Genomic DNA, 15,801 nt, shown 5'->3' on the forward strand with positions numbered 1-15,801 from the left:
CTAATGGAATTAGTTTGCTAACAGCAACAGGGATGCGTCAGTGAGTCAGTTGGACTCGTGAATCATGATTCACGAGTCAGTAAAGTGATTCTCGAGTACTGAACGATTCGTTCATGATTCGCGCATCACTAGTCCGTGCACAGTTGAGACTGCCCCCTGCTGTTAGCTCCTATGTCGTCGGCAGAAAACAGACGGAGCAACTTGAAGTTAGCTTTCCATGCAAACTGACAAAAGTAGTACCGGGACACTGACTGCTAGTTTTTACACACTTCGATGGACACTGTTCAGGTTTGTGAGTCTTTTAAAGTGCTTAAGTTGACGTGAGCTAGCGTTAGCATGCAGCTGCTTTAACCAGGGCAGCGTCAGTTAGCTGCAAGGTGACCAACACGTCTCGCCGTTTGCAGAGGTACTTTTCGTTTATACCTGGTTGCGTGTCTTTGGTGCACAGAAAGCGATGGCTGGGTTTTCTCTGGACCTTGGACCGCTGAAGGAGCCTTTGGGATTTATTCGTGTCCTCGAATGGGTAAGCACTGTCACAAACATGTCTTTGTACATTATTCATCCCAATCAGCGTGAAGTGTCGAATATTCGCTGCGATGTCTCCTAGGAGTCATTTGTCCATGTTCCTGGCACCAGTAATAAAACTGGTGAGTTTTATTTCTCAGTTTCCTCATGTTAACCTAGAACAGGGTGTCCGCTTTTATCACACCATAACACCTGATTATGTGTAGGACTGGGGAATCCCACTGTGGCACTCCCAGTGCGGCTGGTACCTGCTGTTGTTGAACCGTGGGGTGAATTTGATGTGGAGTGGCAGCTGCTTGGCTTGTGTTGGATCAAGCTGTAAATCTCACTTGTTTGAGCGCAACTGCCCTTTGACTCCGAATAGACTGATCATGAAGGAAAGAAACACATTAGGATTGAGCCCTGTGTGCCTGCACATATGGTGGTGCTCTGTCAGTGGCGGCTCCTGAAAAAAATCTCAGGGGGGGCAATTTTTATGATATCGACTAAAATGACCCATTTAATGAGTACATCAAACAACACAATTTTAATTTAAATTTAAAATGAACAACCATATTCTGGCCATTTGTATAGATTTGTAAAAATGAACATGAACAGATTTTTTTTTTTTTTTTTGAATGAATGAAAAATAACTATTGAAAACAACAACTGTAAACTGATTGGGGGGGTGGGCTAAAGAGAGAAAGAGAGAGGGATGGAGAAAGAGAGTAAATATGGTTAAGGGTTCTTATTTGTACAAGAACTTTGCTCGTCTGTCTTTCTGAGTGGCAAATTTCTCGATGACCCTGGTGTTGAAATCAGGAAGTTCTTGTGTGAGTTTTTTCTCTATGGACAGCATAGCCAGAGCGTTGAGCCGATCCTGAGCCATATTGTTTCTCAGGAAAGTTTTTATCCTCTTTAAAGTAGAGAAACACCTCTCCGATTCTGATGTTGTCATTGGTGTGGTGATGAGGATGTTAAGAAGACTTACAGTTTCGGTGAATGTGTCTTGAAGGTTGTTTTCCATCAGAACCTGATAGAGCGCCAGCGCACCACTACAACTCTGAAACTCCTCGTTGTCGTAGATCAGGGACAGTTCTGTTTTAAGTCTGGCTTTGTCCAATGAGGGATAGGCTTCCACTGTGGTTTGTAGTGCTGCATCTGGAAAATTTTTGCTGTGTTGTTGGAACAAGTCTCCTTGCAACAGAGTGGCGCTGACAAGGTGCTTGGTGAAAGAAAACCTCTCCTTGGCATGGCTCATAATGGTGTCGCACACCTATCCAATAATATATAATTGGTAAGAGTTAGATTCAGTGGTAAGACTTTGGCACATGTCTCATGTTAATCATTATTCTGAAAAAAAAAATCTGTCCATAACAAAACAAAACAGTCATGACCACTATATCAAATGACATCTGACAGCATCGTCATTAGATTTTATCTGATGATCCGATTTAAATCAGACCAAGCAGCTAGTGCTTACCTCCAGTGCCAAATGGTGTTGCCTGTCTTCCCCCAATGTTCTCCGTCTCTTTGTGGGTGGGTCTTGAACAGGTCCCCTGTACTCCTCATCCACAACCAGATTAGGAAGTGCCTCCCTGATCCAATACATAAGTTTCATTAATGGCTTCTGAAAACTGAATAGGGATATATTAACCAAACACAAACCAAACAAAGGTTGTGTTCTAATTACCGGGAATTACCGGATTTAATTAATAACCGGACCTGGTTTAATGGCTGGGGGAAAACCAGTGCAAGTAAATAAAGGCCCTGGCCATAATTTCAGGAAATAGCCTATGGTATAGGCTACATCAAATCATTACTGGGAATATACTTCATCAAATATACTTAATCAAATATTTTTCATAAAATTACTTCAAAGGCTGATATAAATCAAAATTATCTGAATTCCATTAAACATTTAAGTCACAGAACACAGAATATATGCAGAGAATTTGATAGAATCTATGCATAGATAATTAACATTTATTCTAGGTTACATATTTATGCTTTTATGCCTACCTGATAGCCTGCATGCGGCTGATGAATGTCTGGGTGATCCCTGCGATGGTGACAGAATCGATGTTTCTCTTCTGTAGGTGGTTATACAGCATGTCTACATGTGGCATTATCTTGTGAAACAAGGCCAGGAAAAAACAGAAAGCTTCGTCTTCCAGCATTCTCACGAAACCACCGGCATCTCTCTTTGTAGGGGCATCAAATCCTTCACTGTTACGGATGGTCTGAAAACACCTCACCAGATCGTCTTTATGTTCATACACTGTATTCACAGCACGACTGTTGAAGTTCCAACGGGTTGCCGATGCACTTGGAAGTCGGTGCGCCACCACCTCGTCAAGCACTGCAGTCCTCTTGCTCGATTTAGTAAAAAAAGAAGCGAATCCTGCTATGTCGGAAAAAAAGTGACTGATTTGAGGGATGTGGGAGGTTGCTTGTTGCATTACCAGGTTTAACTGATGGGCATAACAATGTACGTAGTGAGCGTTAGCATAAATGTCCTGTATCTTACGCTGCACTCCTCCAGTGGTACCCCTCATTACAGCGGCCCCATCGTAGGCCTGGGCGATCAACTTTCTCTCTTGTCCCTGGGGGAGGATGAAGCGCAGCCTCTCCGATAAGGCACTGGCTATTGCATCTGCACAAGCATTGGGTAGCTTGATGAATTCAAAAAAACGCTCTTGAATACGGTTTCGTTGGTCAATGTATCTTAGCACCATGACTAACTGACAGTGTGTAGAAATGTCAGTGGTTTCATCAGCTTGAATGGCTAAAAACTTCGCTGCCTTTACTTCTTCCACGATCCTTTCTCTCAGAACTGCCAACATGCAATCCAGGATCTCGTTCTGGACTGTTTTCGAGGTGCCTTTAAATACAGTAGCATTTTCAAGGTGTTGCCTCAAGTCGTGATCAATTGATGCCATCAAGTCGACTAAACCTCTAAAAATCCCTGGATTGTCTGAGGAATCACTTTCATCATGTCCCCGCATTGCTAGCTCAAAAGCACCACAAAACTTAATACAATCGATGATTTTAGATAAAATATGACGGTTTTTATCTACCTCTTCGTTGTGCCTTCTTAAAGCAATCCGATGTCCATCATCTAGCTGCGCCGCTATGCTAGTTTTCCCTAGCACAGCTAGCTTTACACTGTTGTCCATATGAACTCGTGAGCTTTCATGTTTCTTGATTCGTTCGGAGAGGTGCTTTAAGTCGGTTTGTCCAGATTGTGTCCACGTCAAATCACACTTGTCACTTTTGAACAGTATGCACGGGAAACAAAAAAGTGCATTAGCTGTTCCACAGCCTGTCAGCCACGACTTGCGCTGGAACCAACTCCGACAAAAAGTCCTGTTGTATGCTTTTGACTTCTCCTTCGTTGCCTGGGTTAGTTGAATTTCGGGCTTGTCAGGTCCCAACTCTTTAACTTGCAGTTTTTCTGCCATTGTCCTTCTGGCAAAAGGGTAGGTTAGAAGCGATCTAACCGAATTTGGGGGAGGCTGTGCCTCAACCGTTAACAATACCGCTGCCATCGTCTCTCTCTGACCTTATAGCTCACTTAGGCTACTGACTGAGGTAAAATTCTAGAACAGCAAATCTTCGCGCGTTTTCTGCAGGGGCGCAATTTTAAGCGCCCCCAAACCATTTAATTCAGCGATGCTGATAGGTCAAATATTTATTATTTTCCCCTGGCAACCATTTAATGATAGGCTATTTCGCTGCATATCAAGGGCGCTTTGACGAGCGCCCCAGAAGAAGAAAAACACCGTTTGTTGGTTGAACTTTAATGAGTCAGCTGGTGAAAATGTTAAAATACGCCTGGCTGTATATGGGCACACACATAGTAAAACTATCATTGATGAATTTTTTAAAAATATATATTTTTACTCCTCCACATTTGGGGGGGCGGAGCCCGAGCGCCCCCTATGGGCCAGCCGCCACTGTGCTCTGTGTATTTTGAGCACCACCAAATCCACGCGCGGACTTGTTTAAATGACTCTAAGGTCGGATCTGCTGATTTTTCCTGTCAGTGGGTTCCATTGGAATGCACAGTAATGTTTGTTTCAACAACGTAAACAAAGAGCCAGCAGAATTATCCACTGTGCCAAAGTGTTGAGCCGCCCTGGTTTGTTGACAGACGGCAGCTGTCTCATAGCTGAGCATTTATAAATGGCTTTCTTTGTTACAGCTGTTTAACACTGACCTGTGAATCATATATATATAAACCCTTTGTTTCCTAACAGCTCGACACAAAAGCCCATAAATACAGTCTTGTATTTATTATTGACAATATTTTATTTGCTTGCCAGACATTCTAATCTGAAAGATGAAAATCAGCCTGGAAGAAGAGAAACAAAGCCTCGTACACCCATTCGCACATGTGCTGTCTAACATTTGAATAGTAAATTTGTGCATTGGAGGAAAACCTGAGGTTAAGTATCTCACCCAGCAAGCTTTGGCATTCAGAGCTGGCACTGGAGCCACCGGGAATCAAAGCATCAGCCTTGCAGTTAGTGGTTTACCTGCCCTTCCTCCTGAGCTACAGCTAGCAGAGATTTGGCTGTTTGTGCTGTGTTCAGAGCTGACGCTGTGTAGTTGGTTTGTAGTTGCATTTGTTTTACATATTTAAGGCAGACAGTCAACACCAGTGTGAACTCTTTGAAGTTAACACAGAGGACTTTTGTGCTATCTGTTATTAGGGCTGTGCGATATGACCAAAGTCTCATATCCTGATATCAGACATCCATCGTCCGGTAACGATATAAATCACAAACATGTAACATTTTCTGTAAAGTCTGTGAATCTCGGGCAGCTCGACCTGCGTGAAGTGTTTCCAGCTGTGCGTCGTGTAGCTGAGTCGAGTGTTTTAACGATGCATGAAACGACACATGTTTAGACACAAGTTGTAACGGCGCCGTTTTCTTTCAAAGTTTGAGTCTGAGCTTTATTTTTTAGCACCTGGCGGCTCTTTGTTGCTTCTCATCCGTAAATAATCTGCATCTTTGACATGATTCAGTTTATTTTGAAAAGTCTCAACAGGATCTTGAGCTTTATTATGAAAGGTTTATGTGGAAAACAAACAAGCGGACAGCGGAGCCACGTGATGGTGTTACCGTCGTTGTTGCTAACGACAACATGTAAAAACAGGCGCTTGTCGTCCGTAGTGTGGTTGTATTAAATCTAAGAGAAAGAGAGACCTTTAAGAAAAGAATGTAGGCCCTACAGCGACATCAGAACATGAAAAAATATCGCCGTAAACAGTTTATTTTGCGACACCACGAAACAAACGATAGCGTGAAATGAAACGACGTTTTTATATCGTCGTCCGCTATATATCGTTACATCGAACAGCCCTACCTACAATTACACCTGATATGTAGAATCGGACAATAATTACATCATCTGTGGGTCATTGTCTTAAAGACACGATTTATTTGGCTTTTTCTTTTCAAACTCTTTAGAATCAGTTACAGAGTGATGCTGTCCATCCAAACCTGACCCTGCCGACCCCCCAGCATCACAGAGAGGTTATAAGCAGGGCTGCACATAAGTGGTCCGCAGGTGTGCATGCGCTGTTTTTAGTTCCTATATAAAAGGCCGTGTTTTTGTCCACTAGAGTGGGATTTTCACGGCACATTCTGCACCACATCTCTGTGCGTTCATCATTTGTTTGAAGCCAGCTCACCTCCTGCAACCACTTTTCTGAGAATACGCGCTTCTTTTGTGGTTCGGACTTCTTCTGACGTTTCTTTGGAGGTGGAGGAACATCACAGTAATTGCTTAAAGGAGCTTCTTCAACATCTCTAAGAGTTCTAAACAAATGTCTGTCCTCCTCCAGAAAATCTTATGTACGCAAACGTGCGTTGCAACTTCTTATCTGGTGCGCGTTTTTTATTTTGACAGCGAATGCGCACCTGCGGACCCTGTTTATAAAGAGCAGCACCATGAGACAGCATGGCATGTTGACAGAAAGCGTATGCACAGTAACTAAGAATGTCTTCAGTAGATAAAGTAAATATTAGGGCTGCTACGATTCACTAAATAGATCGACATAAATCTGTTAATCTAGCTGGATCTTATTGTTAACACTACTGGACATCTAAGATCCACGCCTTTGTTGGAAAGGTGGATGTATTCTGTGATAGGCGGAGTTCAGTCATTCAGGAGAGGTTCAGAGCAGGGCTGGGCGATATTCAATTCAATTTTATTTATACAGCGCCAAATCACAACAAAAGTCGCCTCAAGGCGCTTCATAGATACAGAGAAAAACCCAACAATCATATGACCCCCTATGAGCAGCACTTTGGCGACAGTGGGAAGGAAAAACTCCCTTTTAACAGGAAGAAACCTCCAGCAGAACTAGGCTGCTATGAGAATAGAAATCTAATATCACGATATTTCTTTGGCTGTATCACAGTACACGATATATATCGCGATACGTTCGAATGTCAGTGTCAGTGCTGTGAAGAGCCTGAAGACCAGACTGAAACCTCTCAAGAACATCGTGTCCATTTACAAAAGATTGCAGCTGAACAAACACAATCTTTTCCCAAATCTTTGAGAGGAAGGGAAGCTCTGAGATAGGCCTGGACTCTGAGGGGACCGAGGAATCGAGAATATATATCTTAAAATGACGTCTTCATGCCATTACATCGTTCCTCCATCTGATCAAGGCACACAGGCTCAAACTGATCAAAAACAGCTGGTGAATATTTTAGAAAGGTCGTGTGAGGGCAGCTGTTTTATCTTATTGATAACAAACTGAACTGGGAAATATTCAGAGCAGAGTCAGTCATTGAAAAAAGACCCAGAGGATTGTTGGAGCTCAACAACATCAGAAAAACATGGACTCTTCTGCTGTTACAGACGGTCGCTCAGGATGGGAAACGACGTCGTCTTTCCGCTTGCAGCCGTCCTGCTCTCTCGTCTGGCTGAACGAGTGGTGTCATTTATCCACGGGTCCGGTTGTGGTTTCACACTCATAGTTTGTAAAGCAGCAACCTCATCAAGGACAGTTTTGCATTTATTATAAAAATGAGATGTACCAAAGCCGAGGGGAGATCTTACAACGTTTTTGTTGCAGATGGGTTAAACACACTACAACGATGTGTTGGAATAAGAGGTGTGAGATAAAAATATATCAAATGCAACATATTTTCAGCACGGTGGCACAGTGGTTAGCACTGTTGCCGCACAGCAAGAAGGTCCTGAGTTCGGTCGGGGTCTTTCTGTGTGGAGTTTGCATGTTCTCCTCGTGTTTGCGTGGGTTCTCTCCGGGTACTCCGGCTTCCTCCCACCGTCCAAAGACATGCAGCTTGTGGGGATAGGTTAATTGGAAAATCCAAATTGCCACTAGGTGTGACTGTGCGAGTGAATGTGAGTGTGAATGGTTGTCTGTCCCTGTGTGTTGGCCCTGCGACAGACTGGCGACCTGTCCAGGGTGTACCCTGCCTCTCGCCCTATGACAGCTGGGATAGGCTCCAGCGCCCGCCGCGACCCTGAAAAGGATCAGCGGAAGCGAATGGATGGATGGATGGATGGCAACATATTTTCATGTTTAGGACCGGTAACTGTAGAGACAGCACAATATGTATGAGCCTGTTTAGGCCCCGACACAGACTGAGTCTTATCAGACTGATCTCTGGCCAGCAGACTGGAGGGGCAACACGCATCAATATTAAAATCTCCAACAATTCAGGTTTATCAAAGTACGAGACCAGCTAAAAAGTGTGAAAAGTCTTGAACAAAGTCCTTGGGATATTACGGAGGTCTGTACACAGCTGTACCGAGTGTCGGGCGGGGATGCTTGCAGGGCAGCTTCTTCCTAAAACAGCCGCCACTCCACCACCACGCGCAGTCTTCCTCAGCATGTTAAGATATTCACAGTCCGAAGGTAAAAGCTGAATAAAACAGCTGGACTCACCGGCTCTCTGCCAGGTTCCCCTCACCAGCATCAGATCCAGGTCCCCGTTAGTGAAGAAGATTAGTGTTCGCGAGCGAGCATTAACAAGACTTCAGTGGCACCGAAGTGGCTGTCCGACCTGTCGGCCGTACTCCACCCGAGCTAAGACGGGTATTTGACGTGTTCTGTGGTGTGGGAGACGTTCACATGCAGCGTTTGAGACGCTCTTCATTTGTCGTGGAAGAACTTGGCGGTGTTGCCGCATCCTCCTTGATAAATGTAAATCACTGTTCCTCTGTCCTTGGAGTCTTTCTGACAGCAAACAACAAGAGTGCTGACGCTGTTTGGTCCCCTGGATGAGGAGGTGGTGTGTGTTCATGTTTATGAGCATGTGTGTCTGGAGCTTTGCCCTGTGCTTCCATGCAGGCTTTCACTGCTGAAAACCAGGCCTTTCATTAATAGATAGACCCAGCCTCAGGCCTGTGGCTCAGACCCTTACTGACCATCTATATTTGTGTTGGCTTGTGAACAAAGCTTTTTATAAAATATCTCAAACATGCTTTCAGTCTGAAAAGTGTTACAGAAGCCTTGAAATGAACGTGTTCTCGTACATCCCACGGCCACTTTCAGTCTTTGCTTCCATGTACCATGGGACGGCTGCTGTCAGCCTTAGCCGTGTCCTTTCCATGTGGAGGAGTAGCAGCTCTATCTCAGTCCCCCCAAATGACTCAACTCCTCACCCTACTGCTAACGCAGAGTCCACTCCGCCTTTCAGAGACGGGCCACTTGTAGCCGCAATGTCCTTCTAATAGTGTTAACAAAAGATGAACCTAGATGAACACATCGATGGCGTTTCTCAACAACGGTGAAGAATGGCTGCATAACGTTTAGGACGCCAAAATGTACCAGCATGGGGCATCAAATAACCCTGTACCAATGAGATTACACAACTAATAAGCCCGCCCCTCAGCGTGTTCACCACACTGTTAGCAACAGCCGGCTCATCACTACAGGCTCTGGGTCCTTTATAGTGGAGCCAGTGAGTCCACTGTTAGTTGCGAGGCCGTCACAGATGATTCTCCTTCACCGAGGACATTTCAAAGCCGTGGGTTCGGTGGTCTGGTGGGAAACAGTTGAGCGCCGAGTTTTTGGGCTGCAGGGGTTTGGCCGAGGGTCAGTCCGGTTAGCGATGCGTCAGTTAGCCTGTAAAGATAATGGCAGGGCCCACTGACCTCGTTCTCTGCTTTAGATTACATTCAACTGGGTGATATGACCCAAAATTCATTCATTCATTCATTCATTCATTCATTCATTCATTCATTCATCTTTAGCTGGATGGCGATATACTCATGTTTTTTTAAGCCATAAAGTAAGAACAGAGTTCTTAGTCACACTGTGTCCCAGATGTCACACTTTTATTAACATACAGCGCAGATGTACAAGAAAACATTACTCAGAATGATCAGCATTTATTAAATAATCATGCTCCATAAATGAAACAGTGCTGTTTTTGTGCATAACAAAAAGCTGTGCAGTCAAAATGTAAACTACCAGAGGCTGAGCAGAATAACAAGCAGCTGCTCTGTTCCCAGGGTCTACTGCGTGATCCTCTCTGTAACCACCGCTGAACAGGAGCCGTTTATGGCCCTTATGCACTCAGTACGGTAACATTACGCTGAAGCAGAGTACGTATCGCTCCGCGAGGCTCCTCAGCGTAATGCTCCAACAATGCATCAAGCGCTGCGGCTCCGTAGCTCAGCAAAGCTAATGTCTAAACCTGAAAGGTTTCTGAGCGCAGTGTGCCGCATAAAATCGGTTCGCGGTCAGTGAGCACAACCAGGATTCATACATAAGGCGCGCTGTCGATTTTTGAGAAAATGAAAGGATTTTAGGCGTTAGCGCGGTTAGCTCGTTAACACGTTGACGCCGTGCAGCCCCACGCACGGGGCGATCCGCGGTAACTCCTTAACAGAGATTTGCCCCGTTAATGCAGTTACGGCGTTAACGTCACGCTGCAGCACTAAATGTCCAACTGTTTTCTTTTTACCGAGCAGCTCCTCTGAGGCAGCTGCCGTGTCCGTCCTGCCTGCAGGAGAAGCGAGGGGGGAGGTTCTGTTCAGTGAAGGAGAGGCGGAGTAACGCAGTGCAGAGACAAAAGAGAGGCAAACTTGCAGCTCCACAACTATAATTATAACGTAACATAGACTATATCGATATAAAGGATATTGTCACATCTCATATAAAAATATATTGATATATTTAAAAAGTCAATATATCGCCCAGCCCTACTTTCAACTAGTCACTTGTTTGGCAGTGAGAAAGTAGAGCGATGAAAAGCATAAAGAGCCTGTTGGAGGACATGAATTAGTCTAAGGCTGCGTTCACACTGCAGGCGAAAGCGCATCAAATCCCAATTTTTCAAATCCGAAAATGTTTTTGACCCTCTGCGACCCATCTATCCCATCATGGTATGACAGTGTGAACGGCACAAATCCGATATTTTCAAATCCGATCTGGGTCACTTTCGTATGTGGTGCTGAATCCGATACATATCTGATGTTTTAGAAAGCGACTGCTGTGTGAACGGTCAAGTCGCATTAAATCCGTCTTTTACGTCACTGACACAAGACAGACGCCAATTATCAGCTCCGGAGAAGCGCCCGATAAGACATCGCGAACGCATCCTGGCCATCCGGTGAGACTGCTGGGAAGACAACGTTGGAGAAACGTGAACATTTTATTTGTACTGTATAATCTGCAGATTCTGACAGAAATCTGCAGCTATCCTTTGAAGCAGCGCTCCTCTAAAACAGCAATAAGGATCATTATTAGGTTATTCACATTATTATGTAAATAACAAAATAAAGCAAAAATTGGGAAACGTGAAGTCCGAAGTCTTTATATTAAGGCCATCAGTCAAACATACTGCTGCTCTGGGTCTAAGCAGAGCGCGTTGTGTGTGACGTCTGCTTTTGCGCATGCGGGCGCTCTGAGCGTTCACACTAGAGCGCGTTTGCTGTCGCATTTTATTTGTGGTGTGAACGAGCAGACAAAAACATCGGATTTGATCAAAAAATCGGAATTGAGCATCAAGACCTGCAGAGTGAACGTAGTCTAACATCCACTAGCTTAGCTTGTTCTGATAGTCCAAAGGTTCGTTTACGACCTGCTGAAATTGTCATTCAGAAGAAGTTGACGGCCACAGGAGTCAATTTGGACAGGTGACAGGGATGGAGGGGTGAAACAGAACTGTGCCTTCACGCCACGCTGTCCGACTTAGCTTTGAGGGTTTTCATTTGTTTTTGCTTCTGTTTGTTTGAGCCTTGTTCTACACTCAAGTCAAGACAGCAGCTGGGACCAAACTGGGAAGTGGTGGCTGTAGCTCAGGTGGTAGAGCAGGTCACATGGTGCTGTAACAGTAATGTACACTGTTCTCTCATTTAGCTGAATATCTGAGTGTTTTAGTTTGTGGTGGTTAGTGGAGTAAGAATGAGTCCTGGAACATCTCTGCTTCCTACACAGCGGGCTGAGTGCTGTTTCATGGCATTGTGGGCCTTGGAGCTGCATTCCTCTGCATGGAAGATGTTACAGTGACACCACTGAATGTCAGACTGCTGTCTATGCCACACCTTGTAAACATGAACGTGAGTTTGTCAGAGAGCCAGTGTTCGGGCTGTTTTTGCTAGCGTGACCTGCGGGGTCTGATTTTAGGTGACCTTTGACATCTATCTCCTCGATATACTACATACGAATGTAGGATTTTGTTTAAAGCGAAGTGTGGACAGGGGTCTGCCCCCGAGGCTTTATTTGGGGTGGGTCAAGCAAGGCTGAGATGAGCTGAGAAATGTAGTGGAGAACCTGATACACCTGAAAGATGAAACTCATTCCTGAAAATCCTCAGCCAGCCTAATGGCTGCGAAGTTCCTGCGTCTGTGGTTGGGGAGTTTAACTCGGTGTCTATACTGCAGCACAGAGAGCCGTTCGTTTCAAGGCTCTGCTCCTGTGTTGCAGCTCTTCTTTGCAGCTGTTGTGCTGAAGTGGATCTCAGTGATTTGGCAGATAAAGAAAATCGTGTCATTGCAGGAAGGATGTACTGGAAGGAGGACGAGTGTTTATATCATAAGGTGTTACAGTTTAATAGGTGATGTAGCACGAGTAAGAGTCAGTGAGCCTGCCTGTGGGATCATTATTATTTCAGTGCAAAGCTGCTTTTGAACATATCTTGATGTAGGGTATGAACTAGAGCAGGGCGATATGGCCAAAAATATTGATCACGATATATATTTGAAAATTTGCGATAACGATATAACTGACGATATAATTGGTGCGAGACAAAATACAACTCCACAACATTACTAGCGCAAAAAGACAACCTTCCATTTATTTTCACTAAAACAAGAAGCTGGTTTTTATATACATTAAAGCTTTATAAAAATGTAACAGTGCAAATGCAAATTCCTTGCTGAAAGTTTAACCAAAAGGCATTTCCAGTAGAAATGGGCTGACATATCCTGAGCATAACCATGTATAATATCCACTGAAGTTAAAAAGAGGTGCTTTGCAACATTAAACTGCAGTGTGCAGTACGTATTTTTCGGACCATAAGGTGCACGGGATTATAAGGCACATTAAGCGAAACAAAGCAGTCAGATAAATCAAACTTTATTAAACTCATTCTTCTTGCTTCCTCCACTTCTGTACCATTGATTCATTAATGTTGAATTCTCTAGCAGCTGCTCTATTCCCATGTTGTTGCAGTATATGAATGACTAACCTCGTATTGTGGATGGATTATCTCAGTTGTTCTCCTGACTGAAGTTTGGTCCGTTTACAGCATCCTGCTATGCGATTGCATTTGTCTCTAACCATGAAGAACCTTCACGTTAACTTTTATAGGTGGAAAAGTGTTAGTGTTCGTCCTCCTTCACTGTTTATGTTATGCTAACATAGCTGTGTCGCTAGCGATCACGTAGCACAACATTATATACCAGCTAGCCCAACTTCAGTAACCCTACAAACGTCACTGCTGTTTAGTTTCCTGTCTTCATTTATGTTGGAAGTGATAGCAGAGCTGTACGTTTGAATTTTTTCAGAAATCTCTCAGTCAGAACATGCTATATCATGCTTAGGTAACTAGCGAAACTAGCGAGCTAACTTCCGCTAGCTTCCTGCTAACTTCTAACTCCGTTAAATGTAATAACTTTTGTTTTCATGGATGCCTGGAAGTTAAACTTTATAGTTACACCTGGTAAAGCAGCAATGCTGATCGTTTAATTACAGATGGAAGAATTTAAACAGTTTTTAACTCTCAGTGATGCTGCAGTGATCGTTTGACTTTGGGACCTGAAGCAGACAGAGTCTGGGACCCAGATTACTCCCAGATTGACGAGCACCTTAGTCCGACAAACACGGTAATAACGACGGCCGCTTGCATGTTCTACAAAAAATGTGCTTTGTTGTGTATCTGACGGACGAAAGCTAAACCAGTTCCACACCACTGCAGCATTTTTACAAACCAGTTCTGGTTCATCTGTTTCACTAAACGATCCGCTTTCGCCCTTCTCATTCTCCGTCACCGCCATGCTTTTTCCTCTATGTGCGCGTTTTACCCATATTCTATTGCCATATTTCATTTTCTTATCGTTGCCTGACGTTATACTGGTATTACCGTGAATGGTGTGATATGGCCCAGCCCTAGTATGAAACTAAACATGTAGTGCTTCATGTAGAAATTTGAACAATGTTGATAAAGTTTAGCTTGTAGGGTTCATGAACAAAAAGGCCCAGATCTCTGTAACATAGTGAAAAGTAACATTAGAAATAGTAGGAAGAATGATGTATTTTAGTAATATCTTGTGTTTTCTGTTACATTCTGCCAACTAGTCAGGTTAGAATTAAAACAAGTCAAAGTGTCCGGTATTCTTGATGCCACGATGTGACAGAGCACTCACTGCTGCTGCAGTGTGTGTCGGGTCATACGCTGCTCCTGGGTTTTATTGCAGAAATGCATCTTTTGTTTGTGTGGAGCTCATTACAAACTGTCAGAGAACAGGATGTATTTACATACAGACTAACAGGAGGTTAGTGCAGTGAGCCTTAAACATCCATGGTGGTGATATTGATCCATGTCAGAGGGCCCGGTGGCGCCTGTGTCCGGCAGCCTCGCCTCTGTCAGTGCGCCCCAGGGCAGCTGTGGCTACAATGTAGCTTGCTATCGCCAGTGTGTGAATGTGTGTGTGAATGGGTGGATGACTGAATGTAGTGTAAAGCGCTTTGGGGTCCTATGGACTAGAAAAGCGCTATACAATTCAGGCCATTTACCATGTAATGCTGTTTGACAGTAACACAGTTTAATGGTGATGTTTTCATAGTGCAGTACTGCTACTTTCTCCTAAATATTCCTCCAGCACTCTCATTAACAGGAAATTGTTACTATAGAAATATTGTTTAGCAAATATATTATACAATAAAAGTAATAATATTGTAGCATACTTCAGCCAGGAAGGAGTAGGAGGAGATGCAGAAGGCTGTGAGAAAATGATGAGATGGTTTCAGTGGGTCGTGTTAAACTGGGAGGAAGATGTGCATCCATCCCTGTGTCCTCAGGGACCACAGCTGGTCCTTAACAACACATGTAGTGCTATGAAAATACGTTTTATGAATAAATGTTGACTTTGCTTGATGTCTCCTCCCATGCATCCTTATTGAACCAGATTGAAGTTCCTGTTTTTCAGATGAATGCCTCCCCCTGTGTGTGCCTGCTTCGCCTGACACATCTTTATGCCTGTTTTTCTGCCTTCAACAGGTCTTTTCAATCTTTGCCTTTGCCACCATCGGAGGTTACACTGGGACAACCCACCTCACAGTCAGCTGTCCCGACGGAGACCAACCTGTAGAGGCGTTTTTTGCCTACCCGTTCAGGTACTGAAGAGCACTGGCACTCTCCCAGTCTAGTTTCTGATGCAGTGTCCTGATAGGTCCAGTCCACACCTTTACCTCATTAGTGTAATGAATGGTACGATATGATCCACAAGCATAAACTCTGCTTTACAGATGTGTTTGAGGACTTACACAGACACAGAGGGACCACAGGTACAGCTGTTTTACTAATGTGTCCGTCCAAAGCTGAATAAATGGTCATTACAGTTCAGCTTGATGAATTGGATCATTTTCTAACCTTTGTGTCCACACTAATGTCCAAAACTACTCCAACCACCCTGCTGCTCACTTACAAAACCTTAAACACGTGTCCTGATACGCCAGATCACATTGGGGTTCGTGGTACCAGCTTCACAAAGACCCATAAATGTCCACCAACTGTAAAACAGTTTCCTCTCTATTCCTGCTCATTTGTGTTTTAAATAAAACAAACAATA

General features: G+C 44.0%; 2 protein-coding genes across 9 annotated transcripts in view; one reads left to right on the top strand and one right to left on the bottom strand.

Annotated features, from left to right (window-relative positions):
* Window positions 1-15,801, top strand: part of sypl2a (synaptophysin-like 2a) — a 46,003-nt gene that overhangs the window by 207 nt on the left and 29,995 nt on the right. For 5 of the 8 annotated variants that reach the window (XR_013098537.1, XR_013098536.1, XM_076883625.1 and 2 more), the window contains exons 2-3: window positions 449-523; window positions 15,231-15,346. Coding sequence is in view for 6 of the 8 variants with exons in the window: in XM_004571434.4 (XP_004571491.2) it covers window positions 449-523; window positions 15,231-15,346 (191 nt within the window). In the remaining 2 variants the exon portion in view is untranslated. Of the gene's footprint in view, window positions 1-129; window positions 289-448; window positions 524-15,230; window positions 15,347-15,801 lie in introns of those variants that run through there. The other 3 variants (XM_076883623.1, XM_004571433.5, XM_076883626.1) reach the window with 3 other exon arrangements.
* LOC112429753 (zinc finger MYM-type protein 1-like) lies at window positions 971-4,171 on the bottom strand. Its single transcript, XM_024802356.2, has 3 exons — window positions 2,527-4,171; window positions 1,988-2,102; window positions 971-1,780 (listed from the first exon to the last, which is right to left on the bottom strand). The coding sequence occupies exons 1-3, from the start codon at window positions 4,053-4,055 to the stop codon at window positions 1,253-1,255; spliced, it is 2,172 nt and encodes a 723-aa protein (XP_024658124.1). The 5' UTR covers window positions 4,056-4,171; the 3' UTR covers window positions 971-1,252.

The sequence above is a fragment of the Maylandia zebra genome, linkage group LG5, assembly GCF_041146795.1.
Source record: "Maylandia zebra isolate NMK-2024a linkage group LG5, Mzebra_GT3a, whole genome shotgun sequence".
Classification (NCBI taxonomy): domain Eukaryota; kingdom Metazoa; phylum Chordata; class Actinopteri; order Cichliformes; family Cichlidae; genus Maylandia; species Maylandia zebra.

Bases quoted from the DNA above. Each gene is read 5' to 3' on its own strand.
- LOC112429753 (XM_024802356.2), bottom strand. From the start codon at position 4,055: ATGGCAGCGGTATTGTTAACGGTTGAGGCACAGCCTCCCCCAAATTCG. The intron at 2,103-2,526 runs GTAGGCATAAAA...GTATTGGATCAG, and splicing joins AGCCGCATGCAGGCTATCAG to GGAGGCACTTCCTAATCTGG. The intron at 1,781-1,987 runs GTAAGCACTAGC...ATTATTGGATAG, and splicing joins AACACCATTTGGCACTGGAG to GTGTGCGACACCATTATGAG.